The sequence below is a fragment of the Plectropomus leopardus genome, chromosome 10 (genome assembly GCF_026936395.1).
Source record: "Plectropomus leopardus strain MGB_pleo_1.0 chromosome 10, ASM2693639v1, whole genome shotgun sequence".
NCBI lineage: Eukaryota > Metazoa > Chordata > Actinopteri > Perciformes > Serranidae > Plectropomus > Plectropomus leopardus.
This window is the reverse complement of record NC_142185.1, coordinates 24,851,356-24,876,035: the sequence shown is the minus strand read 5'-3', so window position 1 is coordinate 24,876,035 and position 24,680 is coordinate 24,851,356. Positions and strand designations below refer to the sequence as shown.

General features: G+C 37.9%; 1 protein-coding gene across 1 annotated transcript in view; it reads left to right on the top strand.

Annotated features, from left to right (window-relative positions):
- Positions 1–3,739: 3,739 nt before the first annotated feature.
- Positions 3,740–24,680, top strand: part of tmtops2b (teleost multiple tissue opsin 2b) — a 40,681-nt gene continuing 19,740 nt past the window's right edge. Inside the window, exon 1 of the mRNA XM_042494617.2 lies at positions 3,740–4,600. Within this exon, the coding sequence (XP_042350551.1) occupies positions 4,234–4,600 (367 nt within the window). The 5' untranslated portion in view covers positions 3,740–4,233. The remainder of the gene's footprint in view (positions 4,601–24,680) is intronic.

Sequence of the window (24,680 nt, the reverse complement as noted above, 5' to 3'; positions counted from 1 at the left end):
AGCATTATGTTATATCAGAGGTGTGATGTGCAAACATGCACAGATGGCCTGCAGGACAACAGATATTACTGTCTTTAACAGACAAATAGACAAATAGAAGCAACTGTCAAAATCCAATTTGCTTCTGCTTTATTTATAACCATTACATTACAAATACATTTCATAAAAAATATGCCATTATCCTCAGTGTGAAAAGTAAAGAGACTCAGCGGAGCCACCTATCCACTGCTAATTAGGCGCTTTATGAAATAAGTATTTAAGTCATTTAGAACAGATTTACTTTACCAAAATGTCCCAGAATATTTATATGTTATAGCATAAAGTACAGTTCAGTAAAAACTGAAAAACACAGATAATCGTCCCAAAACTATGTAGGCTATTAACTGTAACTCTGACAAAACAAAGGCTCTAAGCATCAGAAAGTATGCCTTTAGTACTGGATGCTACAGAAAAGCTCATCATCATGTAAATTTCATCTAAATGCCTTAGGCTCAGTGACTGCTGCAGGCCATGTTTCATTGCAGCACTATTAGGTTATGCTTAGCTTGCATCTCTAAATGCAACATGTTAAAATTTCACACATGAATCCGTTTAAAATGCAGGCCCACACATTTCTCATCATTATTTAAAAAAAAAATTTTTAGTTTATGACAGCACTCATGCAAAGAGCTTTGTTGAAGGTGCAAAAGTACCCGCTGGTCATGTCAGTCTTTCAATGCCTAAAACTACTGTGTTTTAGAGAGTAATGGTGCCCCCAGAAATTTTAGGGGCAACTAGATGGGGCCACTAAAAATCTATGGGTGGCACTCCAAAACCAAAAGCTATAACTGAAATCAAGGAATTCACCCACTGTTAAAATACTAAACAAAAATTTGAAACACAACACTTTCGTGCCTGGTGAAGACATATAGCATGCAGATGAGTTTTCCTGAGAGGGTTTCTTGTGACATCTGAAGAATCATAACAGACTTGTGCAGCCTTGTGAGGTTGGTTGGATGTACTGCCAAATTCATGAAAATGACACTAAAGATTTCTTATGTAGTAAAATGAATTCCTGCATACCTGCAGTCAGCATGCATATGGCATGCTCCCTCAAAACTTATAACATCTTGGGCATCGTGTTATTTGATCAAACTGCACATTTTAGAATGGCATTTTATTCTGACCTTTGTAGACACACCTTTGTAGTTTAATTTATGACCAACAAACATGCAGTAATTAGTACTTTACATTACAATAGCATACCAACCCTCTGACTTCCCAAATAAAAAAAAACACAGAAAAATGTGGCAAAAAAAATCAATACAAAAAGTTATTTCACAAATATTTTTAAAAGTTTCAAATGTATTTCTACTGTTTACTACACCATACCATTGTTATAGGTTTGCATAACAAATTCAGCTTGAGAAACACAGCCTCCTCGTTTATTTCTATGTGACCACAAATGTCACCACTGCATTGATACAGCAGGTTGGCTAACACAGACGCATCCGTCAAAATAAATTAAAAAAAATTAAATGCAGCATTTTTCAGGAAAAAAAGCTCAACCTGCCTGCACTTTTGCCAGAACACAATGTACCTTCTGACATGAGCACATTCCTAGCAGATTATTTTGTAACTCCAAAACCGTAATTTTACTGTATATCACCATTATCAAGACAGAGGATTAAGAGATTTTCAATGTAATAACGTCCCAGAGTTGTAGGATCCAGTATTATGCTCTTCAGTGTTTCAAACTCATATTGTATGACTCAACCAGGGCTTTGTTTTTTGTCTTCTTACCACTACCTGTAGCAATATGTCCTCAACAACCCAGGCTCTTGTGCTGTCTTTTTTTTTTTTTTTAACACAGGGCTATTTTTAGTGTGATCTTCCACTCATCCATCATGGACTCTGTATCTATACATCAGAATTGATGCCAAAACAAATGAAAAGAAAGAATGACAAGATAAGAATTCTGTACCTACAAAAAAAAAAAAAGCAGCAGGAATTGTAAAAAAAAGAGGGGGATTGAGTGAGAAATGCAAACAATAAACAGCTGGACAAACAAACTCACTGTGAAGATATCGCTACATACATATACAGTACACTGATAATGAAAATCTGTTTTTATGAGCAAAGATATTCAATCCACCCAACAGGTGTAGCAAATAATGATGATGACTAACAGCATGTTGACCAGCGCTGGAATATAATTGTGTACAGTTACTCAAGTACTGTGCTTCGTACAAATATGATGAACTTTTATGTTAGTTGAGGCTTTTAATCTAATGCCACTTTTTCATTTCTACTCCACTACACTTGAGAGGGAAATACTTGACTTTTCACTGCACTACTATTATTAGAAGAACATTTCAGCAAAAAAGAAAAAAATTTTTATTGATTAGAAAAGCATTGGCAGCTATTTTTTTTTATCATCCCGCAAGTCATTTTTTTCTGCAAGAAACATGTCATTGGTTCAACTTCTCTTATATACTGTATAAATGACTACTTGCTGCTTTTCCTTTTAATTATTTTTGATTTATTAAATTTAGTTAAGCCTTTTAAATGCATAATTTTGCTTTTAATATTTCGATACATTTCCCTGAAAACACATTTACTTTATTTAACCTTAATTAACATTAGGCTTATATCATCTTCACTACTTCAGAAGTATTTCTTTTTAATACTTTTTGCTGTATATGATGTCTCTTGCACACAGCACAAACCTGTCCATATATAGTGTTGAGGGGGCATTACCCATGCTAATAGGTGGCTTACTTTCACTTAGGCACCGCACCTCTTTAAAATGCTGTACTTTCTTTAATGTTATGCATTTTACACACTCTTTTACACTATTTTTGGCTTAATTTTTGATTAATACTATCTCAATGAGTTTTATTTCCATCTTTTTCATTCTATGCATTCTATTTTATTCCTCATTTTTATCTTACTTTTACTTACTTTTTTTCATTAAGCGGGTTTTATCCATGCGGAGATGCATTCTTTACATTCTATTCTGATCTTATCTTATTTTTACATGTGAGTCTTATTGTGCCTTTATGTATTCTTTGTCTCTTCATGTGAAGCACTTGTGTGTAATTTCTTTTTTATAATGCACACTGGAATGCATTTCATGTATGAAGGATGCTATATAAAAGATGTTTATTAATTATTATTATTTCTTATGATTGAGTGGGATTTAGCATTGAGCACACCTGGGTCACAGCAGATTTGGATAATTGAGAATGTTTAGTGTACTGAAGCTGACTTCTCTTTCTCTTGCCATAAAATTAAGAGAAGACATAAGAGAAGTATGAGAGAATGCTGTGGCATGAGACCCATTGTTCGTCTTCATCTTCCTAATTATTATGGATTGTCCAATAAATAAAAATACAATAATGTGTTTCATTTACGATCAATTCTCAAAGAGACCTGCTTAACACTTATTGTAAATGGATTTTTATCAGCAGGTGACTAAATGTGCAGTAAATCTGTAAACATCCTTGTGATAATTGATGAGTAATTGCAGGGTTGTTCTAGATGAAGGCAGCGTTTGTATCTGTCAAAAACTGATACTGCTGTAATTAGTGGAGCGTCTCTCTGTCTCTCTCCCTCTCTTTGTCTTACACACACACACACACACACACACACACACTCACACACACACACACACACACACACACACACACTCCCATGCCCCTGTCATGACGGTGTCATGTCTCGTGACGTAAGAGTCGCCTTTAAAAGATGCTGGGAGTCGGAGCTGCGCGCACTTTACGCTCCACTCTTCACTTCGCGGGAGTCTCTTTGAGCGCGGATTACAATTCATTTGAAAGTATTAAATTGGAGACTCCTCCAAACATTAAACAATAGTAGGAAAAGGTTGAGTTTCGTGATAACCTGTGGTGAATTACGACAGCTTTGCCAAATCACTTAAGGCGTCCAGAGAGGATGGTGCGCTCGCTGACGTGCTGAGGAGACGCGCCATGGTAACAGGTGGCACTTTATGGTTTCCAATGTGTTTTTTAGCATTTGTGCCATTGCCAGGTTTATAGGAACGAGTTAGCAGCTACGTGCACTCAACAGCAATGGAGGAATGTGCGTAAAGCGCTCCAGTGTTAATCTTCCAAAGGAAAAGCAGCATGGAGAAAAACTTCAGAAGAAAACCGTTGTTCATAAACTTTCTACGTGAGCAAAGTGACCTACCCTAACTACCCGAAAGAGCTCCAGAGTAAAGACAAGCTCTGATGAATGGATATCAGGATGTTTTCTGGTCTGGCTGCTCTGAATTACAGCTTCAACCTGAGCGATGACCGGGAGCTGGTGGACGCGCCAGCGGGCAGAGGGAAGCTCTCCCCGACGGGCTTCGTGGTTCTGTCCGTGGTGCTGGGCTTTATTATGATTTTTGGCTTCCTGAATAACTTCATCGTGCTGCTTTTGTTTTGCAAATTCAAGAAGCTGCGGACGCCGGTGAACATGCTGCTGCTGAACATCAGTGTGAGTGACATGTTGGTGTGTGTGTTCGGAACCACCCTCAGTTTCGCCTCCAGTATCCGGGGGAGGTGGCTGCTGGGGCGCAGCGGCTGCAGCTGGTACGGCTTCATCAACTCCTGCTTCGGTGAGTTTATCAGATTTACCGATGAGAAACTCATTGTGGTTTATATCAGACAGAGAAAAATCTCTACCATTCTAAAATTCACAAACATACTTTTTCTTCATTTTTAGTGGCCAAAAATAAGTTACTTACATCATGACATTAGGAGTCGACAGATTATCCTGACCGTTTATCGGGCCATATTTGGCATTTTGTCGCTTACTTGTATTGGCATTTTATTATAATGATCCGCGATGAAATTAATTAATTTAAAAAGTACAAAGAAAGTGTCAGCATGGGAGGAACTTTTACTTTGTAAAACCTCAGGAAGTTATTTTAATTAATTTCTTTTTATTTCAATTTTCACTTGACTTTATACAAAAAAGTTGCTGGGAACTTGCTGTAAAATGATTTTGAAAGTTTCAGTTTTGATTGAATATTTGCTGAAGGCATTTAAACAACGTTTTGTGCTGGAGTTTGTTATGTTCCAAATCCTAAATATTAACACAAGATTTTAATTTTTATTGTAAATGCATTTCAGTTCCAAATATTGGTTATGATTCTCATTAGGTAGCCTAATAATAATCGGTATCAGTATCGCTCTTCTAATATCTCGTCTGGTGTGAAATTTATTGTCTACCTGTTTTCTCCTTTTTCTTTCTTGATTAAATATCACAATACCTCTATTGTTCTGTTAGTATTTCACTGTGTTGTAGCATCATTTCCACAGTTGCTGTTGAATTCTCTTAGTACATTTATTCCCTGACTTGTACCTTATATTTTCCTTGTATTAAAAACATCAGTAGTGGGGGTTACCTCAGAAATCTAATAGCTTACAGGTCACCAATTCCCCCTGTTAAAAAGGTAAAAATAAATAAATAACGTAACCATTGTAATAACTCCATCAAAGTAATGTATCTAATCATGTTTGATTAGTTTTTGATCAGCTTACTTTTCTCACAAGTGTTATAAACTGGGCAATAGACCTAAAAATATCCACTATGCCAAAAAAAGGCCTTCCAGCAGAACAAAAGTAAAACAACTGAGTGAATATTATATTGTACATAATAACTTTTCACCCAAAAGAATATATTCAGATGCAACCCATTTGTATCAGCAACACTATAATCACTAACTGTAATTCATTTATATATTTTTTCTCAGTAACTGATTACAATTACATTTATTTTGTGATAGAATTACATGTTACTATTTACTCAACAACCTCGATAATTAGATATTATGATATCAGCGTTTTCCACAGTGGATACAACCTAATTTATTAAAGGGAAAGTTACCTCAGCATAATGAGTAGGGCAAATTTCCATCTTTAAAATTTTGTCATATTGCCAGTCCTAGTTATTTGCTTTATATTCCTGTTGCATCAGAGACTTAAGGACCGACTGTAATTGGATGCACTAATGTTATTATTACGGCAGTACATCTCGACACCATCTGTTTAATGACTTTATTGAGGCGATTCACACAAATTAAAGTTGTAAAATACTTGTTTGTGGACAAATGTGATTTCTGAGAGTTGCTTTTTTCCCCCCGGAAGGATACAAATGGTACAAAGGACATCTGTGGTTTCAGAGCAGCAAACACTAATACATTACTTTACTTTTAGTATGTACAACATACAAAAAATACTATTGGTTAATTTGTCAGTGGTCTGGTGAGCTTTGTTTGTTCTCCTAAATCTAACCTTTGTAACTTTGCGTCAAGTACGTAACTGTACACTCAGTATGTGATGTGATGACACCCAAACATGTTTCTTTTCCTAAACCTAGTATACGTATTAACTTGCCTAAACCTAACCTACCTAATTTTACTTGCCTTTACCACCCTACGTACCTTTGTGTTTAGTACATAGCTTTACATCCAGCACAAAACGCAATGACACCATCGGTGGGGCACTAATTTGTTATATATTATACAAACTGCTTGCTATATGAAGACATGTTGAATGGGGACACTGTTTCTAGTTTGGCATTTTGGTGCTGCAATTTCTTATTACTAAACAGCCAACATATATGCATATAATACTGGCCTGGCTCATTTATTGGTTTTACTCTACTTTGTATTTCAACCTCGTTTTAGCCAAATGCAAAAGGGATTGCAGTCAGATCAATTTATTAATGCACCACACTGTTAATGACCTCTAAGACTCAGCTTTAAAAGAAATAGGATGTTTTGCTTTACAATTTGGGCCTTACCTTGTGAGCGTTAACCCCTGTTGTGCATGAAGTCTCAAATTCACATTTTCATATTTCACTAAAAGCTTTAGTTGGTAACTTTTATAAAAGTAACTTACTGTCAAATTTGTTGGAAACTGTATATTCTGAAAGCAGTGCATGAGATATAATTTAAAAACAAACTGACATGGTCCTCTACCCACTGCTTCTAAAGGCATTTGTCAGAATCCACAGTGGTGCATCAAAAACAACCAATCAGTGCTTGTTTAGCTTTAAAATGAGAAAGTTTGTGACCCCTTGCCATGTTGGATACTGTCGACCGAAGTATCATGCACCACCCTCTGGCCAGACCGACTTCATCCATTTACAGCTAAACTATAATATGTTTCTGACAACAGTTGAAGAGAAAAACAGGCGGTGCAGTAACAGTATCCTGACTCGTATTTGATCAGTGCTGCCTATTTTGACAGTCCGGTTGCAGTCCATGAGCAGTGATTGACACGACTGACGATTGAAGTTTTAGACTCATTGGCTGTGATTGGTTGTTTTCTTTTACATGCAGTGAAGCCATTAGAGCTGCCACAGGGCAGTAGAGTAGGTGAAGGAAAATCGTTTTTCCCCCAGTTTTTGTCTGGTTTATTTATTGCTGTGTGAATATAGTGAGAGTTTCAGTAAATTTGACGAAGGATATGTTTAATAAAGTTACCAACTACAGATTTTGACACCTGGCTGAATTTTACACAAAGAAAAATGATTCAGCTTAATTTTGCGCAGTCAAGTCAGGGATTTTCAATGGTTTTTATTGTTCAATGCCACCACCAGAAGGTGGTGTGATAATGTAAGAAATTGGATGCACTGACCTTCACGCCGACATCTCCTCACCTTTGAAGTATAAGATAAGAAGGAATGACTGACTGATTCCCGTGGATGTGTTTCTTGGCTTTTTGTAGATGTTAATCTTATTTCCAGTCCCATGAATGTTTAAAATGAGATCCCCAAGATCCCTAGAATGCAATACTTTGTAGTTGTTTGCTGTGCCACTAGAGAGAGATCTCTTGTCATTATAGTTTAGAGGTGAAAATGCTATTTGGGTTTGGCAGTGACCACTCATATTGGGGCTAGAGAATTTCACCTGAAATACAAGGATAAAGCCAGGGAAATGTATTTTTCCTATTGTCAACAAATGCCAGAGGAATGATCAAAGTAGCAAGTGTTACCTGTGATGCCAAAGGCTGATGTGGTTTATTCCTCTATGCTATAGACTTTAATTACGGATGCACAATAATATTGACATGTCATCAGTATCAGCCAATTATTGGCTAAAATGAAATATCAGATATTGGCCAGCATGGTGATTTCTGCTGTTATCACAAACCAATGGTTTTTTTTGTATTGACAAAGTGAACATGTACAAACATCAACTTTTAGTTGAAATATTTTTCTTATTTTGCACAATGAATAAATATATAGCACTGTGTTTTGTATCTCCATCTGCTGGTTGTCCATCACGGTAAGAGTATGCATAATATGATAATTCCATGACAGAAGCAACTTGATCATCACTAAAAGTACGTGGGGATAAAAACAGATTAATATCAGTATTTGTTATTGGCCTAACGGGTTGTTTTTATGTCTATATGTGTTGGATAGTGGGAAAAATCCAATATCGTGCATCCCTAACTTTCACTGTTGTCCAAAAACTATTGAAAACACAACTTCTGATCCGTTTCAGGAGACTTACTTCTTCAAGTTTGCAGGGAAGTCAGCAAGAGAAAGAGCATATATTTGGTTTCATCTGTCCATGAGATTTATTGACAATAGGAAATGAAAAGAATAGCCTTTTCCTCCAAACATTTGAACAAATGCATTTTGAAGCTTCATTTGCGCTGACCTTGCCTTTAGTTGAATAACAGCTCTCTCAGCTTTACATTCATCTGAACAGTTTTCTATTCTACCACGGTTACTATAAACTGTACTATAAAACTACTATTACTATAAAAAGCTTTACAGTCATAATTTATAAAAAGGCACTTCATGTTGAATTGAATTGAATTGCTGCGATGAATTGAGCCTCTAAGTCATCCATTCAGGCAAATACATATTCAGAACACTCCACTTGACTTACATGCTTTTCGTACCAGCTGCAGCAAAAATATTTCATTTCTGGGCTCCCCGACTCAGACTCAATAGTGCTACTGCTAAGCTCAAATACAGTTCTGGAGAGCAATTATATTACACCAAACACTGGAGGTAGTTTGCATTACAGCTCTTGTTAAATTCGTTTAAGGGTTAAAGGAATGGTTTGGATTTTCTTTTTATAAGTTGCGTTTTAAGAGGTTCTTAACCATATTCAGTGTATTACATACAGTAGATGACATTCAGTGTGCCCCCAGTTTGGAGAAGCAGGCAGGTGTACTGGTGATGGAGGCAGCAACAAAGCATAATTTAGCCACCAAAAAAGAAAAAAAATCAGTTAAACTGTATGCTATATTTAGAACATTTCCTTACTTTACCTTGCTGTCAGACAGCACTCTCTGATGGGAAGCTGAACAAACCTGAAACTTATCTATGCTGTCTTCAAGGCCACCAGACTCCACTGACAAAAAGAGCAATTTTACCTCTCAGAAACCAGAAGTTGCTGGTCTGCTGTTGCCCTGATCAGTTAGTTCATTGGTGTTATTGTGTAACTTTGGTTACAATAACCAACATCTTCTCATCCCAAGTCGTCACATATTACCACTTTGTGGTGGGCTTCTGCATTTACAAATTACATTCTGAGTATCCGTCTGCGTCTGCTATATACATTCCAGGATGGCGCGACCTTGACATCAGATGTCAGTAATAACACCACTATCAGTTCTGTCTGGCTGCATTCAGCTGAAGCCGTATCATGCAGATGCAAAAGGTGGCTTTTGGTGTCGGTATCTTACACCGAAAGCACAGCAAAAGTAGCGGTAAATGATGACTTAGGAATGAGAACTGGCTGCTATAACACATAAAAAATACCAATCAAGGCAGGGAAAACAACGCCCATGTTCAGCAAGATACAATCACTGTTTCTGTCAATGGATTCTGGCTTTAAAGAGAGCATAGCTAAAGTTTCAGTTTTAGCTCAGTTCACTATCTAAAAAAAGGGCTGTGTGATGGCAAGGAAAGGAGGCAAAAATTTTCTAAATATAGCACACACTGATATATAGTTGATATACACTGATATTTAGTTTTTTTCCAAGAAGCTAAAATGAATTTTGTTGCTGTCATTGTCCACAGCAGTACATGACTTAACTTCCATGAGGTATCTCTGCCTGCTTCTCCAAAATGATGCCTGCATCATGTGCTTATGTTTAGCCAACAGAAGCATGTAGCAAAGAACGCAGGGACATCAACAAGCGCATATGCTGGCACGGATGGTTAGGTCCGTGTACGTGACTATGGATTAGCACCTCATACAATCCTACTTCAGAAAAATCCACACTATCCCTTTAAGACTGCATGTTTGTCTCTTGACAGCCAATTTTCAGTCATCCATACTGAAAACATATTGTGGTTGGATGAATGCTTACAGATAATCTGCAGTTTTGTCATGTTTATCTTGTTGATTTAGTCTTCCATTTGCTCTCTTTGTATTATAATTTTCCCAGTTTTCCTGTGTCCTGACCGGCAGTTTCTTCGCCCTCTAATATCCTCTGATAATAATATCCACTTTCTCTCAATGTGTATTTGCTTTGTGAAATTTGCATCTGTTTATGTACCTGCTGTGCTCAGCGCCTTGCTGATATATATATATATAAAAAAAAGGACCGTTTGAGACGCATTTCCATTCTAGTGAACAAAATACCAGTATATGTCACACTGCGTTTTTCAAATCAGCAGGTGTTCATTTTGACTTTGTCTTCCTCCGGGTTCCTCTAGGCTCAGTGTTTATAGGAATGCAGGACTTGACCCAGTGTGATGCTGAATGGTGCAGATAGTGCTAAAAGCAGTATTTTATTTTTTATTTGTATACTGACATTTATATTTTTATTGCGTTTTCAGCTTATTTTCCCTACCACAGTAAACAAACTGCATTAAGATCATATAACTGTGACATTCTCACAAATCCCTTATTGTGTGCCTCTGTGTGTAAATAACAGTGTGTATTTTGTTGTGCATAGTTGTGTAGCATGTTAACACTCACACTGTAATAATTGACTCTGGCTTCTGATTTGTATCCTTCAAAAACACAAAAATTATGAAGTAAATTATTTCTTTGGTTAACAACAAAAGAAAAGTTTTTATCAGTGAAAATTACATTATAACACAAACAGGGCTGCTGTATGTGTGTCTATGTGTGTATTATTTGTTCCCTTGTCCGTATGTACTTTTTTTCCACCACATGATGTCTGTGCCCAAATGCAAATGTATCACACAAACAAAATCATTCACAAGCTATCTCACAACATCCTTTACAATAATTACCTCATACTTGAATGGAGCATATACAATATGTTAATGTGGTTACGTGTTCACCAGCATCTAGCATACTCACATGGTCCAGAACATCTTGTTCTCCCCAGTGATTGCATTGTTAAAAGAACATTACACCATCTGTTTCACGTGCCTCCTGATTCATGGCTTTAACATGTGTATATATGGCACACTGCTTTGCTTAAGAAAAGCATACACCCATATTAATGCCTTACTTGAATTATTCATTTGATCCATATATCTGCCTGCCACTATCCCCACCTTGTTGTCTTTTCTGCAAAGGAGATAGCGGAGGTGCTGCTACTATACGTCAGTGCAGGAGCACAAACTCACAAATCATATGTAATATCATGATCGATCACCACTTGTTCTTACACTGCCCAAGGGTACACTCAAGGAAGGCTCAAACAAAAACAGGCTTTTAAAGGATGACATTCATATTGGAAAGAGCTGTGAAAATGTAAACCCCCCTCCGGGGTCCTCTAAAGGTCTGTTTACCTCAGTTTTTTTGAAGGAAACCAGAACACCAAAACACCAGCTCGATGCAGGATGACTCATCCATGTTTATTAAATGGACTTATTTAAGTCCTTTACTTCAGCTTTATGGATGGTTTTAGACTGTTACCTTTGACACACAACTTGCCATCAAAAAAAATGTAACAGCCTCTATTGAGAACAGATAAGACACTGTTGACAGCAGTATGTGCTGTCTATTCATATCATCCTTGGCATTATGTGAGGACAGTACTGTAATTTAACTGTGAACAGTTATCCATCGTTTTCAAAATACTACGGTAGCAGCATGGCTCTGGCCGGCCTTTTGGTCCAGACTAAAATATCTTCATAACTATTCATGGATTGCTATGAAATTTTGTACATTCATGGTCCCCTCGTGATAAATGACCAGTGATCCTCTGTCTTTTCTTTTAAATGCACAGTTGTCACTGTGAGTTTGTTAGCATGCCAATGACAGCATTTGCTCAAAGTAACATTGTGCCTCAGTACAGTCCCACAGAGCCACTTTTTTTCAGAAGTAGAGAAGCAAGTTCACAAAAGTGCCTGTTCAGAGCCAAAACTCCTAAAGCAAACTGATCCCCTTAACCAAATCACAGAATTCAAAGAGTCACGTACTAGTCTCCTGGGATAAGTTTGCAAACTGAACAAAACATTGTCAGAAATGCGACTGCTTCTATGCACGTCACGAAGAGTTACTGAGTTCTTCGCGTGATGTAAGACAGAACTGTCAATTCATTACACTCCATTTCCCTCTTTAGTCTGATATTTCATCCACTAACTGATTTCTAAGGGGATGGGAATTCAATTTTCCAATAACCAAAGACCAATGTATCCAACTGAATCCAATGCCATTTTAATTAATCACTAATGAGTAGCCATCAAGCCCTTAGGAACAGTGATGGGCTTTAAATATGACACAGGGGCCACTTCCATTCCTGTTGGATGATGCCATCGAGCCCAAAAAGACATTTTCTTATATACTTGCCCTAGAAGACATCTGTAAATCTGTGGATACATTTGACAATCAGAATTTGATCTGTTTGGTCCAAAAACATTTTCAAATCAAAGAGCAAAGAGCCACATCATTAAATCATTTTCAATCAATCAATTCCATGGTTCTGTTTCTTGCACTGTTACACTGTTACTTGTGTTACTTGTTTTGTTTTGCACTGCTAGACTCGTACTTTTTATATTTTATATTTTATATTTGTATCTTCTATTTTATCTGTTTTTTTTTCTATATTTATGTTGCACCAACCCACTAGAACAAATTCCTCGTATTGTGTTAACTATACCTGGCAATAAATCTTTTTCTGATTCTGATTCTGATTCTGATTTTATCCCCATGCAAGTTAGTGGAGGGCTAAACTGGAAGTAGACGCTCAGCTAGTGAAAGTCTCAAATGCACTTGCTGTGGTAGCCCAACGATGCGAAAGATACTGGTTATTTTGTACTGGGGAAAGTCCATCTTTTTTTGGCGTCATGCAGCTTTTCTGGGAATAAATGAGGATGCCAACACTGTATCTGGCTCTCTTTATATGTCTATGGTAGCCATGCCAACAAACCTGTTTTGCAGGGGTTTTAAGAGTAGAGCGGAAAGACTGCAATGTCAGGCATTGTTGAGAAGGCATGTTGATTTAGAACAACCTCAATAGAGAACTCCAGTAATGAATCCCTATAACCTGGAAATCCTTTAGCATTTCAGCATTTCACCACCTCTGGTCCCCTCGTCTCAAAGTCAACAGGTTTTTTTGGATGTTTTTTTTTTTTTATTAGAAGCCTGAAATGAGGTCTGCAGGTAACACAAGCTCAAGAGAATTTCACGTTTTATTTTACGACATAAAATATGCCTAAATACCCCACTCGCAAACTTTGAAGCTTTTCTTGTCTGAAAAAACAATTGGCTAAATGAGACTAATGAACGTGTTTTTACAGCTGTGTAGCAATGGCGACAAAAGCGTACTGTAGTTCGCATTAGCCTGGCAATAGCTTTTTACTTCTGGCAATTGCATTTAGGCTTCAAAAATCCTGAAAGTGGTGTTCATTTGTGAAGATTATCTTGCTGAACAAAACATTTAAAATATTGTAAACGTTTGTTAACCACAGACCCTTTCTGTAATGATCCAAAATCCAATGGAAAAATCCCACAGGCTGTTTGACGAGCGAACCAAGGTGACGTTAGCCTTCAGGTTGGCCTACAGGAAAACATCATCTTTGTGGCACTCTACACTGACAAAGACCACATTACTTCAGCCAGGTCTGTCCGCACAAAATTATGGTCTTTTTCACAATAATAGTTGTTCTTTCATTGCTTGTAGGTGATTGCTAATAGCAATATTACAAGTATTGGTCCAGACATGCACTATGGTGGTGGTACTATGGTACTATGCTACACTGAGCATAGGACTGTCTTGCACTTTTGATCAGTTAAAACCTGCAAGTTGCAGATGCTGTCCTGAAAAATGACATCACTTAGGTTAAGGTCCAAACAAGAAACAGATTAGCTTGTTGACTGTCTGTCGGCTCAGCTGGCCAGAGTGAGAGTGACAGAATATCCATCATATTTGGGTTTTTCATCGGAAGGTGATGTGACCACACGACAAATAAAATCATGTTGCAGCAAATAATCAAGTCCTATTTTTGCAGCCATCCATAGAAAGCTAATTATGATACATGAGATTTTAATCAAGAGTTGATCAGTGGAAGAATCCACATTTATTTTGGTGTATTACAGAGACAGCTGGCTTCACATTGAACAAACTGACTGCAAAGACATGTTCAGAATACAAATGAAGAAACTGACCTACAATGAAACAATACAGTTTTCATAGTTGTAGTGTTTCAAAATATTAGCTAGCTGTATTTTCCTTTTAATTTGGCACCATAGGGTTCAAGTGCTGCAGATTTTAAGCTATGACAAGTGCTTTAAACTGTGCCATGTGTCAAAATATTTTCTCTCCAATCACATGGTTGTAGGAAAGGATAAAACCGTTTAATCTTGATATCTTTTGGAGGTTAATATATGTCTCATTAACGTTCACATGAAATTCATATTAATTCTAGTCAGAAAAATAATTCCATTAATTATTCAGCCTGTTGAGGGTGATGATTACCACCACCATGTAAATTTATTGGCATATCAGCTCATATTCAGCTTTTGAATGAAGCATGAAACACATCAAGATAATAAAAAATGTTATCATTCTGCTACAGATGTATCTTAATGAGTCTACAGGTGTTCAGTTTAGGGTTTTTTTTCCACAATTGCTTTAGTTTTCCTACATTACCTCAAAATATCACCCTCTCCACGGTACCATGTTTTCAATCTTGAAGGCCAAGGGAATTCACTGTGTCTGACGAATTCAAGCAACCCAGTACCCTCAGGATCCTTCCTTTAGAAATAATAAAGGAGAAGAATCAGTGGTTCTCTTCCAGTATGCAAATAATATCCCCTCAGTCCTTGACTTTGACTCTTAAACCCAAGCATTCGAAACAACAATGCAGTCGGATGGTGCAAGCATGATCTGCTGCTCTCATGCTTAAAAGATAAATTCAGCTTTATTCTGTATTTTTTTTATATATTGTCAATAAATCCCATGAAAAGACCAAAAGCAGCAATGCATAAGTCTATCACATAATACTTTGCACCCCCCACCCCCCTTGATTGTAGTACTCAGCCTTGAGCCCTATAGTGCCCACTAAAGACATACATTATTAAAAATAGATCGTAAGTACATAGTTCACATTTTATGAACAGGATAAGTAATTGCCTGAAACAGTCGGTAGTTTTAGTCATGGTTAAGAGACAAGGATTAGACTCAATATGATTAATAAAGTAGGCTTGACCACCTAACAGAAGCAACATATAGTTCAGTCAGGACCACTTAGTCAAGAAAAACACTTCTTAGTAGGTTTTAGATTCAGCTTATTGCAGTTAATAGTATTTGGCAGTATGGCTCTGTTCTGGGGACCCCCTGCCCTTCCACATGCTTACGTGGAAAGTGTTAAACAGGAACAGCACACGTTCCTGAGGCAGGGAGAGCAGCAGCAGCTAAAAGAAAAGAAAAAATGCAGAGAGAAAGGGAAGAGCAGGTCGGCTAGAGCAGTTTAAATAAGGCAGCGTGAGCGAATTTAGCGAAATAGATGCTTAGAGCCTCGTCAGCTGGCTATCAGGCTTGCATGATATCAGCTGATATCAACAGTAGCAGCACTTGACACCGTGGCCTGCCTAAACTAACGCTATGCTCAATTAGGTTCAACTGTTTTAAATTTACAAAAAAAATACCACAGAGCCTAATTTGCACAACTGTATGCCATCGCTGATCTCTACACAGTGTGTGTTTTTATGATTGTAAACACAAACTAAACAACAAGTACTCCAGTTCAGTGCATATGGAAGAAATGTTCTCTCTTCCATCTTGTGAAATAAAGTAGCTTGGTAAGGTTTCTTGTGCACTGATAACAGAAGCCAAGGGCCACTGACCAGGTTGCCGTATTCGATGCCTTGGAAATAGATTATGACTTTCAATTTACTGTCCACGATTTCACAAAGTGCTGCCCTATTCCTCACTCAGACAATGATCACGCAGGTGAAGGTGAGGTCAGTTCAAGTCTGTGGCGGTTCGGTGATGACAGGGATGGTAAAGATACCCATGTGAACAACTTGTGAGTCTTCATGTCATCAAGGCCGTTGTAAGACTCTGGAGTTGGTTATGTGAGGATTTAAGTACTGAGCATTGACATTAGAACACCATATCCATATTAAGATATTTACATTAAAAAAAGTCTAGAAGAGTCTAGAAAATAAAATGTCTGCAGATTGACAGAAAATTAAATGACCAATATTTTGTTAAACATTTAGTGTTTTTTGAGGTATTTCAAATAATGTTGAGTTTTTTTGTGTTTTTTTTTTTTCTTTTTTTCCAATTTTAAGTTATTTGGGGATTTTTTGACAATTATTTTTCTAAGAAATCTCGTGTTTTGAGGATATTTCTTTCTTTTTAAAAAAAGTAACATTAGTAAGATCTTATCTTTACTTATTTACATAAGTAAAGATCTGAGGTGAAGCGAATATCAGTTTCCCAATCATAATTATGACCTGGAAGACATAAAAGCAATTTATATGCCAGAAACTCATATTTATGATAATTTTATGACGTGAACTTTGCATTCAGATGGATGACACCTGTTATCTCTGCTCTATGACTCATTACTATTCAGAACCTCACCCTCTATGAGGGGTATAAAAGCACACTGGGGACAGGAGCAGGATACAGAGAGAAATGATGATCTTTGGGATAACACTCCTGAGAACGGACACAAACGCTCCGCCCACTCCCGGCAGTGTCTTTCTCAATTTAAGATCATCCACAGACTTCATAACGCCATAATGAAGTTTCAAAAAATCCTTCCAGATGTATTGCCTACTGTGTGACAAATGCCAGTTCTCTGTCCTAAGTTGACTTCACTTTAACATATTCCAAATTTAATCAGATATCTTGCGTAATGGAACTGAGTCTCTGCTCAGTTTTTCCTGCTCAATAAATATCAGCAGCTGCTATCTTGTGCACTAATCGTAGCAAAGAAACTCAATTGAATGCTTTAGGAAAATGCAGAGGTCCCATCTGTCAGATTATGGCTGGATGAAATGGTAAACCATTTTCACATCTACACTCACTGTTAAACAAACTGAAATATTTAAAACAGGATTTGGCACCCCCTTTCTCGATAATTTGATAACTCAAGTTGTGCAACAACATTGACAGTCCTCTTTGGACACATAATATACAGTCCCTGGGAGAGTTTGGGAGAAGGGGTTAGTTGTGCACATGTGTTCTGTTGCTTATGTGTTTGCTCGTCTTATCTTTAACTCCAAAGAGATGAAAAATTTGTAATACTGACTGTTTTAACCACTGCTTTCTCAACCAAAAATGGTTTAACATATAACATGTAATCTTACTTCCTTTTTGATACCAGTGGGAGTTGTTCCTATAGGCAACATAGGCAACTATTTAGAGCGCAACCCAGAGCGGGTGGTGGCAACACCCTCCCAATGATAATAATAATAATAATAATTTTTGGAATTGAACAAAAAAATATAAACCATAAGGAAAAGAATGATCCAAAGATCTAATGCTAAGAGTTGGTCTGCACCACCTCTTGTCCTGCAGTTCACTTTAAAGGTGAATCGTAGCAGTGTGTAGGATTTAATGGCACTTAATCTGCCAATGTGTGCCCATCTTTTTTTCTTTCATGATTCAAGATCCAGATGTTCAGGAGGCTTTTAGCAGGAGCTGAATTACCAACCAGCCAAGTGTGAAGCAGTCAGGATGAGAGTCAGCACCTCTAAGTCTGAGGCCATGGTTCGCTGCCGAAAAATGGTGAATTGCACCATCTGTCTTTAAGTATTGCAGGATTTTGCTCACGAGTGAGGGTAAAATGGAACATTAGATGAATTAGGAGGTGTAATGCATGTCTGCAGTGATGCGGGCGCTTCGACTGTGTGGTGAAGAGGGAGCTGAGCCAGAAGGCAAAGCTTTTGATTTACTAGTCCATCTCCATCCCAGCCCTCTGCTATGGTCATGAGATTTGGGTAGCGACTGAAAGCTAAGTTGTTTATAGAGAACCCCAGGAATGAGTCCTAAAATCTGGAAATTCATTTCAGCACCATGAACTTTGAAGCTTTTGTCTTAAAAAAGGCAGTTGCTAAATGAGACTACAGAATGCCATCACACTTAACTTATTTATAGCCTAATTTTAGTTTTTTTAGGCTTCAAAAATCATGAACGTAGTGCTTATTTGTGGAGATTATGTAGGTATGTATTTACCTGTAAATATAAACATTTTTTATGGAGCTAATTTTCTCCGATGACCCAAAATCCAGTGGAAAAAACCCATGGGCTTTTTTATGAGGGAAACAGGGCAACAATAAGCTCTGGGTTGGCCTACAGAAAAACGTCATGCCTGGGGCACTCTATGGATGTGGGGCAGGACGTGGAGGCTTGCTTATGGCACCAAATTTACAAGGTTTGACACTGCTGATGCTGAATGTAAACATGTTGTAGGTTGTTAAGCTGTTTGGCTAAGTAAGAGTTGTTATTCTGGAGGAGGAAATCTTAAAGAAAGGGCATAGTGATGAAGGGCCGTCAGTTATTATTAGTCAAGTGAAAGTTCATTACAGTGTGTTACTTCCACACACACACACACACACCTTAATAGCTCACTCTTTTCAAATTAAAAATCCACCACACATACACAAACCATTTTAGAGTACAACTACGACGAGAGATGTTTTTTCTCTGAACTGAGCTCATTACACTTCTTATGGAAGTCCTATGGTGAGGTTTTTACTGTGTGCTTCAAGGAGAGGATGAGTCAACTGCCTCTCCAACATCCTTTGATCCCATGTAATTAATTCAGGAACATTTCATTTCAAAATGCAAAATGTAGGTGTGATCTACGGCGGCTCAAATCATCGAGGTCAGGCAAGAGATGGGGATTTGAGGAGGAGTTTGCATGCGCTCTGCGCATGAGGTTCCCCACATGCTTAACCAGAGTTCCTACAGCCTGAGGCAATGTAGATGTAAGACCTTCTAAGACTTTTTTAATGCTACTCCGAATTAAGTTTAAGACCAATTTTCTAATAACGAAAACTGAAGAACGACAATATTATTTTGCCCAAATATTGATTGTAACATAAAACATGACTGTTTTTGTCTGTGGAAAATTTAGATTATCTCTATCTATTTTGATTCTCAATCTGCTTGTGAGATTCCACTGCTTGGAAAAATTGTATTTGTTATTATTATCATTATTTATTCATTATTTACCAGTTATTTTGTGATTTTACAATGCAACCTTAGGAAAAAAGATTCATAAAATCCTATTTCCCATGTCATAAGCATAAGAGTTTTGAAAGATTCATTTTTAGTCAATTTAATATCAATTGCAGCCTTTTTTTTTTTTTTTTAGATTAATGCATTCAGTGTCTTGCATGTTGGTGTGAATGTGTTTTCTCTGTCTATGTTGTGTTGACCCTGTGATAGTCTGGTACACTGTCCTTGAGATGTACAACACCCCATTCAAACTGTGTAAGATATTAGATGCTCTATACGATGGTAAAACATATGTATTTAAACCCTTTGCTTTTTATGCTTCAAGTTGTTTGTTTGCCTTGGTTCAGAGCTGCATGTTGTTCTTCTCAGGACATGCAGGATTGAATGCCCTCTAACTCCTCATTTCTCGAATGCCAGATGCTTATATGGTGTATTTTGAACCTTGGGTAATAACAATACAACTTCTTGCTATGTCCAATACAAAGCTGGTATTGTCAGTAGTCCTGCCTTGTTAGGCTGAGCTATAATGTCAATTGTTGGTAAAATCATGATGCCATGAAATAGTATAAAATAAAAAAAGGTCAAGAGCTCCAGAGAAGCAAATACAACAGCAGATGGGTCACAGGGTTGGATTTGAAAAGATCAGGCAGTGAAATGGCCATTTCAGGGAACATTAGTCCTCTATGAAATTGAATTTAGCTGCTCTGAATAATACATTTTATCTGTTCTGACTGATTTATAATGCACAACAAATCCCACAGAAACATGAGACACATGCTGATGCTACTGCGATGACCGCCTCTCCATCACAGTGTGTGTGCACCATGTGGACACCAGTGACATATAGCTGCAATCAGCCACAGATACAGAAGGCAGAAAAACTATGAAACGGAGAAACTCAATACATCTCAAATGCATTCACCTCCATGAATCTGCTCCAATTGTAACTAAGGTTCCATAATTCAAAATCTTTTATCATCTGACACTCAAGTACTAAAACACTGCCACACTGAAGGAAAACAGACTGTAACAAAAACACGTGGTATTAAAAAATACTGATGTGACACTAATGGTAAATTGAATTGAAATGGAGAAGACAAAAACCATTACACATTACACTATGTTCTTACTGGTGTACATCAAACACACGGAAATTTAAAGTGGCTCAAGGATTTTGAGAGTAAACAGGCTTCACGTTATTTCCGCAAATTTTCAATGTCATCCTTCTAGCCTGGAGGTTTGTCTTCTTCACAGCAACAAACAGAAAATGTCTAAAAATCATGTCTGTATACTCTAAAGTGCACTGCCACTAAGTCAAACAGTTACTTCTATAAATATTATGTTGTCTACATTTATGAACGCAGTGTTCCTTTAAGAGCTTGGTTGATGTCAGTCATAGATAAGACGTGATATACTGTATCTTGCATTTAAGCTGTGACATGTTGTAATATATTTATTTGATGATCAAAGGTTGAGGTTTCACTGACTCTTATTGCCAGAGGACAAACAGCCTCAGGCAGAACATCACCCCTAAAGCCTGCTGTAAGGGAGCTCTAATGATCTGCCAGGCGTCAGTGTGAAGGGGATCATGCTGTCATTTGTGTGAGTGCATGCCTCTGTCACTCTGCAGCTACGATTGCAAACTATTGGACTAGTTGTAACAGCCAGATTTGTGGTATTACTGCAATGCCAAATAACCCCACAAAGCGGTGCCTTGTTTTTGTTTTGTTGTGATGTACTCGTGTTCAGAGTTGAGCACACATCCATACGAAAGGACTCTAGAAACTAGTAAGGTGCAGGTTATGTTGTCTATGTGCTACTGCTCATGTTTGATTAAAGGTTATAGTCCCATGGAGACTTGGCATGTATGATCGTTGTTAATTACTGCAGAATAAAGTAAGTGTGGAAATCTCCATCTCATCATCTTTTGACTCTCTGAGCTAATCTGCTGCTCTGAAGCTCCTGCTAACTAGCTCATGCTGCTAGCTTTCTGCACCTTCACCTCCCATATGACACAATCAGCCTAATATTCTTTGTGCTCAATTATGAATACACGCTCATCTCGTGGTTGCAGTTGCAGTTGCATCTCGTGTTTGCAGACTTTTTGAAAAAACTGTTTCATTGACTGTTCTATACTGTCATTAACAGCTCACTCCTCAGTCCTCTTAACCGGCCGGTAGGGGTCTCAAGTGCTGAACAAACTTAAAAAGTAAAAGGTGTGTCTGGCAATCAGCTCAGCTCAAGGTCTGTTCCAGGTTACATTTTAGCCTTTTAGCTCAGTAGCTAACATCCATCGAAAAGTTTGGTCTCATTGTGAACTGAAGCATCTGCTGATTCCATACCCGATATGTTATGATTCACAAAAGTTAAGCAGAAAACGAGAAATGTCAATTACAGTTGTTATTATCTTTGCTGACACATTATAAGACGAGTGCTTTGAAAATGTTTAATTTGTGCCATAGGCTTGAAAGGGATAGTTTGGATTTTTTGAAGTTTGGCTGTATGAGGTATCCATAGTCAGTGTTTTACCTACGGGAGATGTCATTTGGCACTCTAAACAATTTGGAGAAGCAGACAGCTAAGCAATATACTGCTGTGGACGGGGGGTCGCATCAAAACATATTTTAGCCACTTATAGAGGGAGGTAGAGGAGGGGTCATACCGGACATTGTTTTTGAGGATTGTCTCCATATAGCCTGTCTACTCTGGTTACATCTTAACAGTGTAACCTGCAAATTGTCTCCTCTTCATTCCTCTACTGCCATACATACATACTGAACACACAGCCTGCTCTGTACTCCCTGTACCTCGCCCACATGCCCCCAGACACCTTTAGTTGAGGAGTGCACTCCAAAGTACAGAGTGCACTTTTCTACTTTCAGTTTGCAGATCAACACATCGATGGTTAGCACAACTCTGCCTCTGCACGTGAACATCTTCCTCTGTATATTTTATGGGATCAAGACGTGCTACATACATTGATGTACATATAAATTGACGCAACACTGTAACATGGTCAGCCTGTGTTGCATTTAAGATTGCTAATCCGCTTTTAAATGATAGGATATGCTGTTTTTTCTTAAGCACTACATCCAAATGAAGTCCTGCATTAAGTGACTTTGACTTTGACTTCCCAGTGGAGTTTTGCCTTCAAACCAGCAGAGTCGTGAAAGCAGTATGACTCAAGGGCAGAGACACTACTGGCATACAATATCAGTGTACAGGCTAACCCCAGGTTAGTTCGTGTACTCTGCCTCTTTGGGACTCCCTGAGAATGAGAATTGACGCTGCGAGTCAGCACAGAATCAGAAATTTGGAAAGACAGCATTTCCTAATCAGTAGTCAGAATCATACTGCATGGATGTGGTACATGTTCATGCACAGGGTCCTGGGCTTTACTGGAATCATTATTTTCACTGAGTTAAAAGAACATTTTGAGGTTGTCGTCTTCTGATTTCATCATGTCATCCTTGATGATTTACAACCCTCGATGACACCGCGAAAGGATTTTTAGCTTGCTTGTCTTACAACACTGCTTTCAGGGTTCAAAGTGAGCTCAGATGCACAGTAAGTACAAGATGACAAGTGATGTTTCCCAGAATACATGAGGTGTCAATGTGTAGGAAAACGAAACAAAGCGCGCATAAACAAAGGACTTGCTGCATATTTTTATCTACAACGATACAATCGCAACTACAGAATAGACAGTTTGAAGAGAATGTTACAGCCGATAAATGGATGTATTTGGCAGTGATGAGCTATATTTGATTAATTACTCCATGATTAAATAATAAGTGAAGTGGCAATGAAGGCCTCAGTATGCCTCAGGTGAAGAGTATCGCGTGTTGAGGGGTTTTGTTGTGAAAGCACTCAGTATGACTCGAGGGCAGAGACACTACTTGCACACAGTGTCAGTTTGCAAGCTTACCTCCAGGTTACTTAGTTTTGTCACCTGATGATAATTCCATCATCTACATCCTTCAACTTTAGAAACAAACAAAATAAAGACTCATTTCCATTGCACAAAAAACCCCACTAACACCCATTAACATTTGGGTTATTAAGGTGTGCAATCTGAATCACACCCGTGTCAAATGACGGTGCAGTAGTCATTCTTATTTATCGCCTCCGGCTCTGATCAGCATTGATGGAAACAAAACACCTGAGTGACCTGGGTCAAAGTTAGCCACTTTAACAGCATGATGCCACCACCAAATACTGTCTGTCTCCACCTAAGCAGCAAACATCAATCCAAATTAGTCTGCACTGAGTTTGAAAGAGAGACTGAATAAGTAGGAGAAATGTAAAGAGAAGTTAACCACCGGAAAGTTTCCACATGCCTACATCCATACGGCTTTCTACTGTTAACCTGTTTGATGGCCTGCCTGTGACTCGGAGCATGACACAACAAAAAAATACCCCAAAAAAACACAGACACAGACACAGACACAGACACACACACACACACACACACACACACACACACACACACACAAACACACAGAAAGGCATACTCATCTGCTGCAGTCTGGCGGTGAGAAAGCAGTCTACAGCCTTTTTTATTTTTAGGGTTTACCCGTGTTAACAAGTTATATCCATGGTCAAGAAAAGTAAGTAAGAGCATGCTCACAGACATTCTCATTCTTGATTTACTTAAGTTGAGCCTTTAGGAAACTGCGGGAACTTCTGAAAGTCTTTGGCAAATATGCAATTATGCTTTTAAGAAGTCTTTTATTCTAGGTATAACCAGCAGGCCCAAGTTGAATTTGTGCCTGCAGGATTCAAACAACACCTCCACCGATTTTCCAGAGATTAAAAAGAAAAAAAGATATCTTCAATGTAAACTGTCCCTTCACATTACAAGCAAAATAGTGTTCAGCTTAATTTTGCATTTCTGTCTGGGTCTGGTAATAAGTATTTTAAAGAAGTATTTCACTGCTAGAAATATGGTCTTTTCACAAAACTAGGTTGTCAGCTAACTCAAGCACATGGTGGGATTACGCTGCATGTGGTTATGTTTAGGCAACAATAGCACATAACAACCAACGCCGGTACTTCGACAAACACACATGCTTCCACGGAGGATTAGGATTA